At 40.6% G+C, this 20,079-nt stretch overlaps 1 protein-coding gene across 1 annotated transcript in view; it reads left to right on the forward strand.

Annotated features, from left to right (window-relative positions):
* Nucleotides 1-20,079, forward strand: part of Uba6 (ubiquitin like modifier activating enzyme 6) — a 63,726-nt gene that overhangs the window by 7,157 nt on the left and 36,490 nt on the right. Inside the window, exons 3-13 of the mRNA XM_045130449.1 lie at nt 2,090-2,184; nt 2,928-2,956; nt 5,006-5,100; nt 5,844-5,955; nt 8,524-8,604; nt 11,519-11,641; nt 15,477-15,600; nt 15,975-16,078; nt 17,633-17,695; nt 18,413-18,489; nt 18,776-18,842. Coding sequence (XP_044986384.1) covers nt 2,090-2,184; nt 2,928-2,956; nt 5,006-5,100; nt 5,844-5,955; nt 8,524-8,604; nt 11,519-11,641; nt 15,477-15,600; nt 15,975-16,078; nt 17,633-17,695; nt 18,413-18,489; nt 18,776-18,842 — 970 coding nt within the window. The remainder of the gene's footprint in view (nt 1-2,089; nt 2,185-2,927; nt 2,957-5,005; nt 5,101-5,843; nt 5,956-8,523; nt 8,605-11,518; nt 11,642-15,476; nt 15,601-15,974; nt 16,079-17,632; nt 17,696-18,412; nt 18,490-18,775; nt 18,843-20,079) is intronic.

Consider the following 20,079-nt stretch of genomic DNA (forward strand, 5'->3'; position numbering starts at 1 on the left):
GGAATTTCACCGGCGGGGGGAGGGGGGGCAGGGAGGCAGAAAGATTGTTAGAGCCGCAAATTGGGACATTATGCACAGAGACATTGCCTGTCCACCATAACTGACTGCTGCTCCCACAATGCATAACCCACAATCCCCATGGGGATGACCTGTGTCCCCAGAGAGTAGGGCCCCTTTGGAAAGGGGGCAGGGATGTGAGAAAGGATGGTACCATCATGTGTGTTGTTTACATACTAAGTATGTCCATAACTAATAACAATAAACTTTAAAAAGTATGTAATAGGGGATGATGTCTGTCCTTATGTTTGCTGATCAAAAATTATTTTTTAAATAAACTGCATTGATTTTCAATGTGTCAAAAAAGAAAAAAGTATGATTATGCAGTGAATATGTACAAGCTTTTTTTAAAATTTTTATTAACATTTTCCATGAGTATAAAATATATCCCATGGTAATTCCCTCCCTCCCCACCCCCACACTTTCCCATTTGAAATTCCATTCTCCATCATATTACCTCCCCATTACAATCATTGTAATGAATATGTACAAGCTTTTTAACCCTGCATTCCTCATCTGAAGTATATACACTCCAGAAAGAACATTTATGCCCCAGGAGACCCTGTAACAGTGCTCTTAGTCCTGGTGTTGGTGAACTCTTCAAAACCATGGAATAGCTAAGTTGTGGTTTGTTTCAGTGGGATAGTTCATTATAATAAGTGAGGGGAAGTGAAAATTACTGACAACTTGCAGTCAACAACATGACTAAATCTCATAAATGCAATTTCTTTCAAGGGAAACGACATTGCAAGTTGTGGGCCAGAGGCATAACACTGTTGGTCAGGTTCTTGCCTTGCCTGAGGCCCTGAGCATGATCCCCAGCATGCTTGATTATGTAAATCCATGGATGGAATTGTTTTTAGGGAGCAAGAAAGGAACTAATAAAGATCACTTGTATTTATAGACTGTTCAACTAGATAAAAATGTCTTTTCAGCCTTGTATATGAAATTCTGAAATATATAAATTAAACATTTATTTTTTGAACAAATATACACTAAATATGTCAGTAAATATAACCAAAGTGTTACAAGTTCTTTGTTAATCTTACTGAACTCATTTACCAAGTGATTCTCATTGGAATTTTTATTATCGTCAGGGACCGTATATCATCGAATTTTCCCCATTAGACTCTTACTGCTGACTTTATCCGCATACGCAACCTCCTGTAGTTGCTAGTGCATATACATTTAAACTGTGGTACTCACATTACTTGTTACTCTTTAGTATGCATAGCTTGAGATCATACACGTACTGTGCCAAGTTCTACATGTAAAGTGGGACTCAAAAACTGCTTGGTCAGTCTGCTTTCAGAGAACCACAGTTCTGCCTCAGATGTCCTACTTGTAGTGAATGTTTTAAAGTGAAGTGAGCAGAATCAAATGGCTGTATGGCTACTGACGGGATTGAGTGGGAAGAGCAGGAAAGAATGGGACCATATCAAGTCTCCCTTCCCATGTTAAGGGGGCAGTTCTTACTCAACTCCATCTGTCTTCTGCCTTCCCTGAGTGTGGATTCTGGGGCCAGATCAGCTAATTTTTAAAAATATGTCATATTTGGGATTTTACTTGGTGTATCAGTTACTGTGGCAAAGCAGCTAAAGGCAAGAAAGGGCTGGCTTATTTCTGGTTTTGAGAGGAAGTCCACTGTGGTGAGGAAAATGTGGCAGATAAAGAGATCCATGGCCCGCCCTCCCATCAGCCGGGAGGAAGAACTGTGAAGCTCTGCTCAGCCGGCTTTCTCCTTCTCCAGAGCAGGACCCCGTCCATGGCGTGGCACACACTGAGGGTGGGTCCTTCCTAGTCCACTCTAGAAAATCCTCCACAGAGGGGCCCAGAGATTGTTTCCGTAGGTATTGTGAAATTGGCAACCAGAGATTAGCCAACAGTCACACTTGGTAATTCAATTTTTAAAGCTTTGCAAATCATCCAAAACAACTCTGGGTAGAATCTCCTAACTTCGTTGTCTGAAAAAACTTTTAAGACATAATTTGACAAAATCACAATTTTATTTTTTGTTGTGTTTTATATATAGCCGACAGAGGTACGTTCTTGGTGACACAGCAATGCAGAAGATGGCCAAGTCCCATATTTTCTTAAGTGGTCTGGGTGGTCTTGGTTTGGAAATTGGTAAGTATTTTTCCTAATTTTCTGTGACATTTTTGAACTACGTAACGCACTTTAAAGAATCTAACTCATATTTCTTTTAAAGGAAATTAGATTCAAACCTTGATCAGATTCAGTTTTGATTCTTTTGATAATATACTTAATGATATTGATACGGTCTTTTGCAAGGAGCTAAAGACTCCTCTCATTCTTCTATTCTTGGTGATGGTAATAGCTCCTAAATGATCATTCTTTATTAATTCCTCACAGTTGCATGATATATATTCATAAAAACATGTTTGGAAGAATATATCAAAATTTTAGGTGTTGGTAGCCAACTTTGGATGGTACAATTATGCACAATTTATTTTTTTGTTTTTGTTCATCTATATTTTTCTAACTTTTTTTTTTTTAATTTTTTTATTTATTTATTTGAGAGTGACAGACACAGAGAGAAAGACAGATAGAGGGAGAGAGAGAGAATGGGTGCGCCAGGGCTTCCAGCCTCTGCAAACAAACTCCAGACACGTGCGCCCCCTTGTGCATCTAGCTAATGTGGGACCTGGGGAACCAAGCCTCGAACCGGGGTCCTTAGGCTTCACAGGCAAGCGCTTAACCGCTAAGCCATCTTTCCAGCCCTCTAACTTTTTTTAAAACAACATACTTCCATTTCTTGAGTTGTTCAGAGATGTGACCATACTCTATGAAGCTTTATATCATACAAGTTCATAATAGTGTTTCTTTTTTGTTTTGTTTTGTTTTTATAGCAAAGAACCTCGTTCTTGCAGGAATTAAAGTAAGTATGTATCTATAGTATGGAAAACTGTTCCGGACTATTTTGTTCTGCAGATTTGTAGTGGCCACAGTGTTTTTACTTCAGCTATTGTTTATTCATTTTATATAACAAAATTATTTGCATTCTGCTGTTTTTGTTTTTAAACCTTGTGGAAATTTCAGACATAAAAATAGAATAATTTAATAGAACCTGAACTTTCACACTGTTTCATTTACCAACTCGTGTACACATTTGCATCATATATATTCTTTCCATTCCTTGCTGGCTGCAGTTGCTAAATTTTTTTATATATAAGTCAGATGTTGTATTATGTGTCCTTACATATTTTAGAACATAGAAAGTAGGACTGGAGAGATGGCTTAGGGGTTAAGCACTTGCCTGTGAAGCCTAAGGACCCCGGTTCGAGCCTCGATTCCCCAGGACCCACATTAGCCAGATGCACAAGGGGGCGCATGTGTCTGGGAGTTTGTTTGCAGTGGCTGGAGGCCCTGGTGTGCCCATTCTCTCTCTGTTGGCCTCTTTCTCTGTCGCTCTCAAATAAATAAATAAAAATAAACCAAAAAAATGAAGGTACCTTTTGTAAGTATAACCACAATACAGTACCATTTTCACACCTAAAAAAAGCAATGAATCCTTAATAATTTTGTATTAGTTATATTGTGAAGTTACTGGTACCCATTTACACAAAATTCAGTTGCCTCAGCAGCAGGTTTATTATGTCCCTTTTGTGTGGGTAAGGGGTGACTTCAGTAGTCCTCTATGTAAAGTCTTAAAAGTCTGCGAATACCTTGAGGCCAGTTCAGCAAACAGTTTGCTCCCTGGGCTTGTCGTGGTTCTTGCCGCTTGGGTTCTCTGCAGGCTGTGGCACTGAGGGTGCGGTTCCTTCCTGGCTCTTGACCCGGGCAGGGGGGGGGGGGCTTTCAGTGATTTGCCATGTGACCCGCCATAGGCTCTGCTGATGTGGCAGTAAGCGAGCCCAGAGAGGGAGGGAGCACACGAGGAAGGTGTCCCTCAGTCTTCATATTACGTCTCCTAAATAAGCCCTGCCTACAGTCAGGAAGAGGGTGGTATCCCAGACTAGACACCAGGCTGGTGTACATCACATCACGTCAGTAATGCGGAATGGCTGGTGTACAGCATCTTCCTCGGCACAGCACGTTTTAGAAAATATTTAGTTCAGTGGAACCCAGATGAACTTTTTTTTTTTTTAATTTGAGAGAGACAGATAGAGAATGACACAGATAGATAGAGAATGGGCATGCCAGGGCCTCCAGCCACTGCAAACAAAGTCCAGATGCATGTGCCCCCTTGTGTATCTGGCTTACGTGGCTCCTGAGGAATCGAGCTTTGATCCGTGCTCCTTAGGCTTCACAGGCAAGAGCTTAACTGCTAAGCCATCTCTCCAGCCCAAATGAACATTTTTCATATTTAGGAGCTATAGTTTTTCTATGTTTTTGTAAATTAATCTTGCTCCTCCTTTATAAGGTTTGTGACCTCACATAAGTTATAAATATTTTTCTAATTTGTCACTTTCATCACATGGCACATGGTGTATTTTCAACTGTTTTAATGTGAATTTTCAGAATTTTATATGAATTTTACATTGATTTAAAAATATATATATTTATTTGCAAGCAGAGAGAGAGAAGAGAAAGAAAATGAGCATGCTGGGGCCTCCAACTGCCACAAACAAATTCCGGATGCATATGCCACCCTGTGCATCTGGCTTTATATGGGTACTGGAAAATTGCACCCAGGTTGTTAGGCATTGCAGGCAAATACCTTAACCGTTGAGCCATCTCTCCAGCCCTTACTTTGATGTTTATAACATGCTGTTCATAAACTAAAATTTCTGTACAATTTCTCCATCGAGTTAATGACGTTTTTAGACATCATATATGTAGTCATATAAAGATAAAAATTTTGATTTTTAATTTTTATGCTCCTAAGTACTTTTTGTTCTTTGTTTACACTTAATGCTTCCAGTATAATATAAATAATATTAGATCTTCCTGTTCCTAATAAGATATGTTTTGTTTTCTACTGAAGGCACTTACAATTCATGATACAGAAAAATGCCAAGCATGGGATTTAGGAACCAACTTCTTTCTCTGTGAAGATGATGTTGTTAGTGGAAGAAACAGGTAAAGTTGATTTGGTATGTTATCATGAGAATTTCTTTAGTCATTCAGTTGTTGAGAATATTTTCCTAACCCAGAACATCAGTTTAGTCTTAGCAGTTTAACTAGTCACAGGTTCACACTGCCTTAGATAAATATGTCTTACCATAAAGTTTATTTTTTTACGTGTATTTCTCAAGTTTCTGTTACATTGCTTCCTAGAATTTCTTTGTGATTACTAAAGGAAGTCTGTTTAATTATTTTATTTAGCATACAAAATAAAGAGCTTTATCTTAGCATTGTGTATCTATATACATATATACAAACAGATACACATACTTTGTTTCTCCCCCCCCCCCCCACACACACACACACACATGCGCTGTCCTCCTTTCCTTCTTGCTGGTCACCTCACCCTCAGATAGTTCCCTCTTCTGTTGTCAAGTCACCCTCCTCCTCTTTTGACCTGCTCCTCCTATCTTGTAAATGCTTTCTACTTCTGTGCCTAGAGGAAGTCGGTAGAGTGTTCTGTCATGAGGAGACTGGACCTTGGAGCTTGACACCGTGAGGGTGCACTTGGAGAACTTAAGCTCACTATAGTCTATGCTCATACAGTTTAGGGTTATGTTGTTATACAACAGATAAGTAAATCTGGTTTTCATCTGTTAAATTTGTTTTGAGATTTCATAGCATATCAGGTTTTTCTGGTATCACTAAGTGCATAACATTATTCTATGAAGAATAGTAAAACTTTTGTAAAATTTCAGGGCTGAAGCTGTACTTGGTCGTATTGCAGAACTAAATCCATATGTTCATGTCTCATCATCTTCTACTCCTATTGATGAAACCACCGATCTCTCCTTCTTAGAGCAGTACCAGGTTAGTGTAACATTTTCTATTAAACGTTACTGAAAGATTCAAAGTCACCATTACTATAACTTACGTAACCTAGTGTATTGGGGAGCAAAACTTTTCAAGTTAAAATAATAGCTATCAAGTGCTCCATTTTGGAAAAAGCCCTAGTAACTATTGAAAGGAAGTTGACTTTTAACAGTAATATACATTTAAAAAAACTAAAACTAACTAAAAGTCAGGGGTTTATAAAAGTGCACATATTTCTTCTGCTTCATGTACTTGTCTGTTGGGGATTCAGCTGAATTTAGCTTGGGCTGAACTCCAGTGTATGAATTTTTTCTGCCTGCATCTCTTCTGGGACCTGACAAGACCCTCTTCATGTCCTACTGGCAATAAAAACAAACCAAGTCCAACTTCTCAAGTAATGTTGCTTCAGTTAACATCCCATTGGTCTAGAAAGTCATATTCCCAAACCTAAGGCTATGGAGCAGGAAACTACACTTTTTCTTCCTCAGGAGATACAGGAAAGTGATGCAGTTGTGAGTAAAATGCATCTACCATAGGTACCAACTTTGGGGTATTTATTTATTTGACACAGATGGAGGAAAGGAAGGAGGGAGAGACAGAGAGCAGGGCCGGGGAGTAGAGAAAGAATGGGCATGCCAGGGCCTCTAGCCACTGCAAACAAAACTCCACATGCATGTGCTACCTTGTGTGTCTGGCTTATGTGGGACCTGGAGAATTGAAACTGGGTCCTAGGCTTTGCAGGCAAGTACCTTAACTGCTAAGCCATCTCTCCTGCCCAGGGTTTTTTGTTGTTGTTTTGTTTTGTTTTTCAGATTTATGTTTGTTTATTTGAGATAGAATGGGCCTGTCAGGGCCTCTAGTCACTGCAAACAAACTCCAGGTGCATGTGCCACCATGTGCATCTGGTTTACATGGGACCTGAAGAATCAAACCTGGGTCCTTAGGCTTCGCAGGCAAGCACCTTAACCGCTTAGCCATTTATCCAGTCCCATTTTGGTTTTGAAGGCATGTACCTCCATGCCCAGCAGTACCAGTTTCTTAAGTAACCAGTACATTGGATATCCTAAAAATAGTAGATTGATCTTGATTTTTCTTTGATTAAATTTTGCTATCACTTGTTTAAAAAGTAATGTATGCTTCATTCTGTAGACTGTAACTGAAGCCCTGCCAACCCTAGAATTGCTGGTGGGAGCATGGCAGCCTCATCAGTCAGCCAGCAGGCGCATCATTGCACTGGGCTCAGCAGGTGCCCACCCAAGTAGTGTGTTGCTTTGAAGGAGACACTGAGCCTAGGGAACGTGCTGCTGCGAAGCAAGCAGTGAGTGAGTCTTCTGTAGCTGAAGGAGACACACCTGCCTCAAGCTTTTACAAGGAAAATACAGTCCTGAGAAATGGCCCCAAGTAAAAAGTCTTCAATTCATGACACATGTAGTGAGAGTAAAGGAAAGGAGATCCTTGGAGGAAATTTTCACTACAGGAGCATACCATATGCTGAGTTCACTCTTTCTTACTCCATGTGTGTGTGCATGTGTATATATGGCATACCACGGTCTCTTGCTAAAGACAGATGCTTGTCCAATTTTATATGTGTGGTTAGGGAATTGAACCCAGCAGGTTTTGCCAGCAAGTGCTTTTAATTACTGAATCATATCCCCGGCCTCTTAATTCCCTCTTCCATATGTTCTAGAAAATTGTTACTTAGTTCATGTGTATGAGCACTTAGGTAAACCATAAAACTGAGAATCTAAGCTCTGATTTGAGGTTTTATAATAAGACAAATGACTTTTAAGAAATTATTTGATGTGAGTCTAAAGTAATTATTAATATCAAATTTTCAAATTGTCTTCTTACATCACAGAGTAATCATAAGCAATTAAGTAAAGCCAGGCATGGTGGCACACTCCTTTAACCCCAGCACTGGGTGAGGGGCAGAGTGGGCAGAGGTAAGACAGTCACTGTGAATTCGAGGCCAGCCTGGGACTACAGAGTGAGTTCCAGGTCAGTCTGACCTAGAGTGAGACTTTACCTTGAAAGAAGAAGAATTAAGCATTGGAAGTTATTATTTATTTGCCATCTTAAATAGTAGTACTAAGTGGTTTCTCAAATGCATTATCATAAAACAAAAGCTTATTTTGTGAACTTGTTGAATTTCAGAAGTAAGAGAAGTTAGGGCAAAGAGTGTTTCTTAAGATTATAATTGTCATCCTTTCAAGCCAGTCTGGAAATTATATTTAGTGATTAGATTAATATTTCCATCATAGTAATACATAAATTTTCCAACTGTTTCCATTTGGAAAGTTTGTAAATTACAACAAGCAATGTTGAGGCTTGCTCGGAATTGTGAGCACTCTCATGTCACGTGAATGTAGGTGTGTGCAGGTGTTCTCTTGAACCCTCTGCAGGTGTTAGCCTTCCAGCAGAGTGCAGTGCAGTGCAGTTCCTTTCTTGTTAACTTCATAGTGTATCTTCAGCACAATTGGAATTGTCATGCTGCTGACTGGGAAGCTGTATTTTACTAAAGGAATTGTGCATTTCCTACTCTTTAATTTCTTTTGTTCTCAACAGTGTGTAATATTGACTGAGATGAAACTTAGATTACAAAAGAAGATCAATTCCTTTTGCCGTTCTCATTGCCCTCCAATTAAGGTAATGGACATTATCATTTAACAATGACATGCAGTGCACCAAAGGAAGAATGTTAGTTACTATTAGAATTTGTAGCTTTTCCTTGAGTTACATACAAAGCTCTTTTCATGTTCATACATTCACAAGAATTTTTCCCCCTTTAACTTTGATACCATACTCATTTCCTATATTTAAACTAGGATATACCTGTTTGGGCTTTAGATATTAGCCAGAATTAAGTTTAGGAATGGAGCTGATCATAAACACTGACTTCGTCATCTTAGAGAGATGATGGCTTCTAGTGGACAGCTGTCTCATCTGGCACACATTCATCAGAATGTGCAGTGGTCTAGGTTCTCAACACTAGGAATATGTTAGTGAGCAGGACAAACTTTCCTACTCAGGTGTACCGGTTTCTCATTGCTGGGACAAAACGCCTGAGCAGAAGCAGCTGAGGGAGGGGGAGTTGTTTTGGCTTGCAGTCAGCAAACAGAGCGCTGTGGCAGGGAAAGCAGGGCAGGAGCTTGTCACGCCAGCAGGGAGAAGGGAGGTGGGAGACCAGCAAGCCAAGCTGGACTATAGACTTCCAGCCTGCCCCAAAGACTCTCTCCAGCGAGGCTGTGCCTCTTAGAGGTTCCGTGCCCACCCAGAGCAGTGCCATCAACACAGCTTCACACACATGACACCCGTGGGGCATTGTGCATGAAAGCCACCACTCCTGAGATTCCTGTCTGATGGGGAGCATGTGAAAATCAGCATACAAATAAAAGTATGACGTGCTTTTAAAATAGTTTTTAGTACTGTGGGGAATCGGGAAAAAAACTAAACGACAACATCTGCATGAAGTTACAGCAGCTCCATTTCTATTATAGTAGAAAACTGAGGCGTATTCTCTGAAGAGATGTTTGATAGAGTCTTCATTGAGGAAGAGACAGGCAGGAAGCCACCTGATGGCAACTATTCAGAGCTGAGGGAGATAGTGCGTGTGATAGCATGGTGTGTTTGAGCAACTTCAGGAGGCTTGCCAGCACCAAAATGGAGTGGGTATAGAGAGGAGGGTAGAAGAAGTTAGGTTTACAGAAACCAGCACAGGGCCGTGTCTTAGAGGTGTTTGAAGATGCTGCATTTTGATCTCATTTATGTTCTTAAAAGATCATTTTGGCTGGGTGTGGTGGCACACGCCTTTAATCCCAGCACTCAAGAGTCTGAGGTAGGGGGATTGTTGTGAGTGCCAGGCCAGCCTGAGACTCCATAGTGAATTCCAAGTCAGCCTGGGCGAGAGTAAGACCCTACCCTCAAAAAAAATAAATAAATAAATATCATTTTAGTTGTGTATGGCGAGTAGTCTGTAGAACAGCAGTTTTCATGAGTTTGGTCTGCTACATTTGAAAACCCCTGAGACCTTTCCTCAGATTCAACACATTTGAACCAGCTTCATATTCCTAAGGTGGTGCCTACCTCTTTCCCTCTAGTTCTTATGGCACACAGTGTGTTTTCCTGAATCAGTACAGTGTGTTGTGATGCCATTGTTCTGACAGCTAGCAGGATGTGTCTTTAATTTTAATTTCTTGTAGTAAATATGAGGAGGTATAGGTCACATAATCAGGGGCTGTTAGGCTCTCAATAATTTTGAAGAGTGTGAAGTCATTATGATGGGCAACTGAAAGCAAGAGAATTGTTAGTTAATAAGAGCACAGTTGAGACAGTGAGACTAGTTAGGAGTTGCTACAGAAGTCCAGCTCAGAGCTGCTGGCAACCCATGAAAAACAGTAATGATAGAAAGCATGAGAAATCATTTAGTGGGACATATTAACATAATTTTTTAAGCTCATAGAACTTCTTGTTGGGTAAATAATTAGTTTTGAAAGACAGTCATCAAGAATGGGTCTTTCAGCTGGGTGTGGTGGCACATGCCTTTAATCCCAGCACTCGGGAGACAGAGGTAGGAGGATTGCCATGAGTTCAAGGCCACCCTGAGACTCCATAGTGAATTTCAGGTCAGCCTGGGCTAGAGTGAGACCCTACCTCAAAAATCCAAAAAAAAAAGATGGCTCTTTCTTTGTTATCCAGCATAATAAGATGCTTTAAGATGCTTGGTGGGAACAATGGAAAGCAAATTAGATGAGAAAATCATAATTACTACACATTCTTTGAGGTGTCATTAATATCCGTGTAAGAAGAAAAACCTAGTTGTCCCTTTGAGCTAGACAACAAAGTAGAACCACTGTATGAAAGGCTTGCTAAAGTGCCGTGATCTGATCTGCAGTCACCTGGTGGCTCAGCCCATGTTGTGGAGAGGATGTGCATTGTGCCTCTCACTGAGCTGACTGACTCACAGTGGACACACCATCACTTTGTGGTGGGTGGGATATGCTCTAGGTTAGACCGAATTTGTAGTAGCTGTTCACATAGTTTTGAGATAAATAATTCCTTTGTAGATTCAAAGGCTGAAAAGTATGTTCAGAAAGACATTTACAAGTGTTAAAGACTCACATCTGTCTTTCATGGCTTTAGTTCACATGTCACTTCCTGCAGCCTTTTTTTCTGTAGACTGCTCTTGGCTTCTAAGTTGCACAAACTCCATTGCTTTTGGTCAGTGTGTATTTCTACTTCTGTCTACTCTGATTTCACTAAGCCAGTATATCTCTTTTATATACTGTACTTGAATTTCATGACAAAGCCAGACCTTTTGTTGCTTAAAGCAGTCACAGAATATGTGATGACATGTTAATGGTACTTTGTTACACCCAATGTCCATTCACTAAATGCTGAATTCCTGGGTTCCTAAACAGATTTTACTCATGACTCACTTGACGTTCAAAGAATACATATCATTACAAGTGAAATTATCATGAAAAGACCTAAGACAATTTAGTTGGACTGTTTTCCTTTTTACTTCACATAAATAAGTAAGTTTGTTTTTGACTTTCTACAGTTCATTAGTGCAGATGTACATGGAATTTGGTCGCGATTGTTCTGTGATTTTGGTGACGAATTTGAGGTTTCAGATACAACAGGAGAAGAACCGAAAGAAATTTTCATTTCAAATATAACGCAAGTATGATTATAGTAATCAACTGTTTAAACTAAAATTGTTAATGTGTTATTTTTTTAGTAAGTAATATTAGCACAATATTATAATAAACTTGCTTCATTTATAAAGCTTTAAGGTAACATTTTGTTAATTGCTTGACTGCATTGTTAGACTAACTTTAAGTTGGACTATTGTTAAGATTCACACAGATGTTACTTCTTACATGACTCAGCACTTGCTTCTCATAAACTTCACGTTTGTTCTGTTTGGGCTCCTGTGGGACAGGAGTTGTGGTGCTGTTTGAAGTGCTATGTCAGGTCAGGAATGTTCTAACTTTGTCAGAAGTAACCTGACCCCAGGGTTTATAGATTGAGAAAAAGGCATACTTACATCTTCTTAGACAAAAGCTTTTTTAAACCTTATTCAGAATCTTTTTAATTAACTGTTTTTATTATTTCTTGCAAGGAAGCAGAGAATGGGTGTACCATGGAGCATCTCTCCAGCCCTTTTTTGTAACTTTTTGTTGACGACATCCAATATACAGACAGTATGCCATGATCATTAATCCCCACATGCTTTCTTTTTTGCTTGAATATGATGCATGCACATTGTGTACAGATGCTCAGCTCAGCGTGTATTCATGGAGGCCAGAAGAGAACATCAGGTGTCCTCTGCTTCTCTTTTCTGTTCATGTATTTCCATGGGACCAAGTCCTGAGTCTGCAATTCTGTGGCCGCTGCTCTCTGCAAGACTAAGCTAAAGGCTCGCATGGCCATACCCAGCTGTTTATGTTGGTGCTGGGGAGTGGAGCTCAGTACATTAAGCCTTCTCAGGACCTCGTGCTTGACCGCAAGCATGCTTAAACACTGAGCCATCTCAGTCCTACACAAAAGCTTTTCTAATCTGTTATATTTCTAAAATAATGTTTAGAAGAAAGTGGGAGTTTAAGAATGAATTAACCTTTACATCAGAAAGTGAATTTGTTTTTAAAACTTACTTATTTAGGGCTGGAGAGATGCCTTAGCGTTCAAGCACTTGCCTGTGAAGCCTAAGGAGCCCAGTTCGAAGCTCATTTCTCCAGGATCCACGTAAGACAGATGCACAAGGTGGCACAGGCATCTGGAGTTCGTTTGCAGGGGCTGGAGGCCCTGGTGTGCACATTCTCTCCCTTCCTGTCCCACCCCCCACCTGTCGCTGTCAAATAAATAAGTTAAATATTTATTTATTTATTTATTTGAGAAAGGGAAAGAGGCAAAGAGGGAGAATGGGCACACCAAGGTCTCCAGCCACTGCAAATGAACTCCACATGTATGTGCCATGTGCATCTTGCTTATGTGGGTCCTGGAGAATCAAACCGAGGTCCATTGGCTTTGCAGGCAAATGTCTTAACCACTAAGCCATCTCTCCAGCCCCAAAACATGAATTTTTTAACCAATCTACCTTAATTTCTTGTAAGTATAATGTTTTGTTCCCTAAAAGAATTGGATAAATTCTTAAATCCCCCTTTAATACTTCATTGTTAGCCTAAGGAATTTATTTGCACTCTGCATTAAGTCCTAAAGAAGTCAGCAGCAGGGCAGTGACGCCATGCTTTGACAAGGTCGTATCTGCACTTCCGATGTTACGCTTTGTGTTTCTCGTGTGTGTGTGTGTGTGTGTGTGTGTGTGTGTGTGTGTGTGTAGCTTGTGTACATGTGCACACAGGGGCCGGCGGACAGCTTGGACATCTTTTGCAGGAACACTGTCCACCTGAATTTGAGACTGGTTATCTCATAGGCTAGACTAGCTGGCTCGTAGGCCCGAGGGTCAGCACTGGGATGAGAGGCGCACTCCACCACACCTGACATTTCACATGGGCACTGGCAGTCGCGCCCAAGTCCTCATGCTTGCAGATAAGCACTTACCAAGTGAGCTATCTCCTTAACCCCTAATGATATTATGACCTTTCTCATGCCTTTTTAAAGAAAAATGCAGGACTGGAGATAGGGCTTAGTGGTTAAGGCACTTGCCTGCAAAGCCTAAGGACCCAGGTTCAATTCCCCAGTACCCACATAAGTCAGATGCATAAGGTAATACGTGCACTTGAAGTTTGTTTGCAGTGGCTGGAGGCCCTGGTACACCCATTCTTTATCTGCCTTTCTCTCTCTCTCATAAATAAATAAAATATTTAAAAATAAATAACATAGGGCTGGAGTGGTGGCTTAGCAGTTAAGGCACTTGCCTGCAAAGCCAAAGGACCCATGTTTGACTCTCCAGGTCCCACTTAAGCCAGACACAAGGTGACACAAGTGTGCAAGGTTGCACATGCACACTAGGTGTCACACGCATCTGGAGTTAGAATACAGTGGCTGGAGACCTTGGCACACTCTCTCCCCCCCACTCTCGTTCTCTCACGTTAAAAAAGAAAAGGCTAATCTCTTGGGCTTGCCTCAAAAAAAAGAAAGATTCATTGAATAATCATGTGTTTGTTTCTGCTTACTGAGTAGTTTATTATTTCCCATTATTACTTCCAGGCATATCAATGTTCTAGTCAGCCTTCAGCCTGATGAAGTTCATTTTAATTTCTCCCTAAGAATAGTACTGCTGGAATAATAAGAATAATATTAAGAATATTAAATAAAATATTAAATTATAAAATTATAAATTATATAAAATTATAAACTATAAAATATAAAATTAAATAAAATATTAAGAATAGTAGAGGCGCTTGTGCAGAGAGATGGCACATTCTGTGAAGTCCTGTCCGTGAAAGCATGGGTACCCACATGGCAGCTGCCTGGTGGTGTGTGCCTCTGATCGCCACCCTGGAGGGGCAGGCAAAGACCGCTGCTACTTGTAGGCTAACTGGTCTGTTGAACGGGTGTGATGCCCTGTCTTGAAAATCAAATAGGAAGCAACTAAGCAAGACATCCAGTATCTTCCTCTGGCTACCACACCTGCACAAACATGCACCCTACACATATGACCACATGCAGTGAGCACACATGCACACACCATACACACATACATGCACTTGCAAAAAAAAAGTGAATTCTTACTGCGCACTGCTATTTCTGCAGTATGGAATAATGCAGGAGATAAGTTTAGCATTATTTTATTTAAAATATTGAGCAATTTATCAACTGTCAGAATCCCAAGTCTCTATCTCCCCTCCACATGTTTTTTTTGTTTTTTGATATTTTGCTCTTTTCGAGGTGGGGTCTTACTCTAGCCCAGGCTGACCTGTAATTCACTATGTCATCTCAGGATGGCCTCAGACTTTCAGCAATCTCCTGATTCTGCCTCCCGAGTGCTGGGCACGCCCTGCTCCACAGCTTAATTTTAAGAGTTACGCTATTAATATTTTATGTACCAGTTTTTTATCAAACTGATTTTAAAACATGTTGTATCACTTTAAATGTATTTTATAAGTCATAGAACTTTTTGAATTTGTGAAATATTTGAGCTCCTCTATGGAATCTCTGGACATCTCCCATCAAACATTAACTTACTGCAGCATTCATTTAAAAATACAATAAAAGCCAGGTGTGATGGCGCATGCCTTTAATCCCAGCACTCAGGAGGCAGAGGTAGGAGGATTGCCATGAGTTCAAGGCCACCCTGAGATGACAGAGTTAATTCCAGGTCAGCCTGGACCAGAGTGAGACCCTACCTCGAAAAACCAAAAAAATAAAAAATAAATAAATAAATAAAAATAGAATAAAAATGTAATAATATGTTGATCACTTCTTTAAAGGGTTGCTTTTGCTAATGGAGAAAGGTGCTAGAAAAGTCATAAGAACACTGATTTTTGTGTAAGATTGAGGCTTGTACTGATAAAGCACACAAAGTTTACTTTTGATGGATTCTCTGATTTTAGGCCAACCCTGGCATTGTCACTTGCCTTGAAAATCATCCCCACAAGCTGGAGACTGGACAGTTCCTAACATTTCGAGAAATTAATGGCATGACAGGTTTAAATGGGTCTACACAGCAGATAACTGGTAAGTTGGTGTATATTGTCAAGTCATTTATGATTCAGACACTATATTTAGTGTTTATAAGACAGGGACTCAGACTGATCCATAGCTGGCCTTGTTCAGGAAAGGACATAGGAAACAGTGATTTGGGAAGAGCATAGACACCCTTAGAGTTCTAAATCTTTTTCTCTCTTAAGTTGTCTCGATGACTTTTATGTTCACATTTATTCCGAAAAGTAGTGCTCTGTATAGGTCTCCACAGCCTCCCAACTGTGTAAAGAATAATAATCTGTATTAGATACTTAATTTTATAAACAAGGGTAAATGAACATACTTGTGAGCAAAAGTCTTCCCACGTGGCCCTGTCTCCATGTGCATTGCGTTCTCTCGTCTCGCAGTGGTGTCTCCGTTCTCCTTCAGCATTGGTGACACTACAAAACTGGACCCTTACTTACACGGAGGCACTGCTGTGCAGGTCAAGATGCCAAAAACATTTTGCTTTGTAAGTATATTTTTCTCCTTGAAAAAATTTGTAAACTATATACCTGATTCTTGAATAATGAGTTTATTGTAAGTATTACTTACTTCCTAAGATAAGAAATAAGTTTTCAAAAAACAGCACTGGCTTTGCTTTATTCTTAATTTATTTTTTAATTTCAAAATTTCATAAGAGTGTGTATTTTGAAAGAACTCCCATAAGCTCTTCATTGCTGGAAGTAAGACAGGCTGCCGAACAGAGGGGTTAGAAGCTGCTGTGTCCTGGAGCTGAGGCCTGCTTTATGCCCGGGCACTGCTCGCTGTCCTGGTGTCTCTGGGTACTGCTGTGTCCCGGAGCTGAGGCCTGTTTTTTCTTTTTATTTAAAAGTGTCTTAGCTACTTTCTCATTGGTAGGACAAAGTACCTGGCAAACAGCCACTTAAGGGATTTAGTTTTGTGTAGTCCATTGTGGCAGGAAAGATGGCGGCAGGGTGCTAGAGAAAGTTGGTCAGTGTGTCTGCAGTTAGGAAGGAGAGAGCTGTAAATGCTCTCAGCTAACTTTCTGCTTTCTGTCCAGTCCATGACCCAGCCTGTGGAGTGACAGCTCCCCATAGCTAACCTACTCAAGATCACCCTCAAAGGCAAGCCCAGAAGCTCTGTCAAGTTGACAGTAAACATAAGCCATAGATAGTTTAATCTTCCCTGAAATAATTTCACACAGGTTAGGTGCTTAGAGACTGTTGTTTGCAGATTTTTGTTTGTTTTATCTCTCTGTCCTTCACACACCTAAGATTTTAATCTAGAATATCTGCTCAAGATTTGTCGAGCATAACAAATCTTACTTGATATCAGAAGATAACTGGTGGCTTTAACATATTAAGACACAGTTTTGAACATATGTTTCACTAATTATTCCCAAATTTGCCATATGGAGTACTTATTTTTTTATTTAATTATTTTTAATTTTTCTGATTATTTTTATTTATTTATTTGAGAGTGACAGAGAGAGAGGGAGAGAGAGAATGGGCACGCCAGGGCCTCCAGCCACTGCAAATGAACTCCAGATGCGTGTGCCCCCTTGTGCATCTGGCTAACATGGGTCTTGGGGAATTGAGCCTCGAACCGGGTCCTTAGGCTTTACAGGCAAGCGCTTAACCACTGAGCCATCTCTCCAACTGTAATTATTTTTAAAATTTAAGAGAGAGAAAGAGGAAGGACGTGGGGGAGGGAAGGAAGGAAGAGGCAGATAGAGAATGGGTGCAGCAGGGCCTCCAGCCACTGCAGACAAACTCCATATGCAAAGGCCACCTTGTGCATCTGGCTTCCATGGGTCCTGGGAATCCAACCTGGGTCCTTAGGCTTTGCAGGCAAGTGCCTTAACATCTAAACCATCTCTCTCCAGGCCTGGAGAATTTATTTTTAATGCAGCAGGGTGAATAGCAGCTATGTTACAGTTCAGTTACAAGCTAGCAGTTGGCCTCACTTGGTTCTGACCTTACTGCTTTCAGTGCCATGACATAATAGCCACGTGTTTTATTGACGAATCACTAGCTCTGAAGTAATTGTGTTTTTCCACTAGGAATCATTGGAGAAGCAGATAAAACATCCAACATGCCTTATTGCGGACTTTAGCAAACCTGAGGTAAATAAACACTTTGCAGGTTTGAAAGGCAACAGAGAGGGGGAAGGGAATTGGTAAGTGATTCTAAAGTTAAAATGGAGTAATAATGTGTATACCTTGCTGTCACACTTTCTTAACAAAGGTTGTATCACCCAAAGTTGACCCTAAAGGATTAAAAATGGAAATAAATCCATGACATAGAAAAGGTTTAGAACTAAAAGAAGAAATTGTACTTTACGACTTGTCCTTTTAATTATAATTATTAATTTCAGTATCTATAATTAATAATTTCAGTAAAATAAATATGATTGTATTTAAGTATTTTCTCAACCAAATTTCACGAAATACCAAAAGAAATAACGTTAAGTATATAGATCCTGTTTTTATATCACTTAATATAATTTTATAATAAATGTAAATGATATGGAAGGAATAAACAATTTATAAATGCAAATATGGGAAATAAAGTGATTTTGTACAAAAGTTTTGCTACTATGGTTCTGTTGATACTTTTATGAAAAACTGCTCCTTTGTATGACCTAGTAAGTAGGAAGCGTGTTTATCACTTAGTTAAGACTTGGAGATATTCCTTAGAAATCCATCTCTAATGGTCATGACAGACAGTATGTGCTTATATGTTTATTGTGAGGATGAAATTAAAAACTGGGATAAAGCATTTAGCATAGTGCCTAGTACACAGTAAAGAATTAATGGCCAATTTTTAATGTTCTTAAATAGGCACCTTTACAGACTCACATAGCTATGCTTGCCTTGGACCAATTTCAGGAAAACTACAATCGCAAGCCAAATATTAGGTAATGTCTTCTGTTTGTTCTGGTGGGAGTGAAAAAATGATCAATTTATAAGAAAGAATCATACTAAATATGAATTTTTGTATTTGAATCTTACATTGTCCTTAGCCGATCATGATTCTGAAGTAATATATGAATAAACTGGTTACCTTTAAGTCAACAAAATGCTGGACTACGTATTTCCAGAATTCTCCATTCCCTTATATATATCTTACATTTTAGTTCTGAATATGACCTACTGTTGGCAGTTCATAAAATTAAAGTTGAGGTATTTTGTTTCAAATTGTAGATGCCATCAAGATTCAGATGAGCTTTTTAGACTGGCATTGTCTGTTCGTGAAACCTTGCAGGAGAAGGTAACTACTGAAGGTTACTGCTAAGTGTGCACTTGTTTGTGCCGTCGGTGCTGGAGGAGCGCTCACTGTGTGGCATGTGGCCGTTGCTCCCCGCCGCTGTCACCCCACACTGAGGGTCAGCCTTGCTCCTTGTCACACTGCCGTGGCTTGTGGCTGTGTTACCCCAAGTCTCATGATAGAGCATCGGCACCTCTTTCACGCCTTAGATACTCGATCCTCATCACTGCGCTTTGCACATCAGATTTGGACGTGAAAATGTCAACTAGAAAAGGCTTTCTCATACTACGTCAACCAGTGGTTTCGCTTTAGCAGCTGCCGACATAGCAATAGCTGTACAATTGTTTGAAATTTTTGTTGTCTTTCTTTAAGGTGTACGCTTTTATATGTGTCACTCTAAACAAGACATAATATTTCCATAATGCCAGAAAGTTCCCTCTCACATCTCTGTGACGTCTTAACAGCCTGCAACACAGCCTGGCAGCACTGCTGGCGTGCCTGTCTCAGGGTGCCACGCGAATGGCATCACACAGGACACAGCCTGTGGAGTGGGCTGTGTCCACCAAGCACAGCCCGTCTGAGGTCGTGCTTGTTCATTCACTACTGAGCTGGGTTCTCGTGTGTGCGTGTACCACGTGTCCCTGCATCAGTTCGTGGGCATGTGGGTTGTTTCCTGTTTGAGTAGGTATGAATAGTTCGTGTGAATTTAACGGCAGTCCCCACTCTCACCTGCACCTGCACCTGGGGCTGTGTCCAAGTTCCAGCCCGTTTTCTGGGGCCCACGCTGACTGGGGGTGGGGGGTGAACATTTGACCACTGGAGAAGGGCAGCCTTCAGAATTGGAGGTGCTTTCTCTTTGAGTGTAAGAGCTTGTTTTCTCTAGTCAAAAGATTAGTTAGAAGACCTTTTCTTCGGGTGATGGCCCAGCACTGCACTAGGGAACAAGCCAGAAGCGGAGGGGCCCTTGCGTGTCTCTGAGATGGGTGCCGCCAGTCTCGGTGTCCTGAATGGTGTCTCGGCCAGTCGTGTCCGCCATGCTCACCGACTTTCCTTCCCTCTGTCAGAGCCCCGCAGAGAGACTTTACCCATCGTCCGCACTCTGTGCAGGACGCGGCGTCAGTCAGGGCCACTGCTTCCTATGCAGATGAGAGTTCAGCATTTCTGCATTCACCTGCTCTCTGGCGTCTTCTACTGCTGCATTCGGTACCGGGGCTTCCCGTGCCACTCGACACTCGCGGGA

Source organism: Jaculus jaculus, chromosome 11 (assembly GCF_020740685.1).
Source record: "Jaculus jaculus isolate mJacJac1 chromosome 11, mJacJac1.mat.Y.cur, whole genome shotgun sequence".
NCBI classification, from domain to species: Eukaryota; Metazoa; Chordata; class Mammalia; order Rodentia; family Dipodidae; genus Jaculus; species Jaculus jaculus.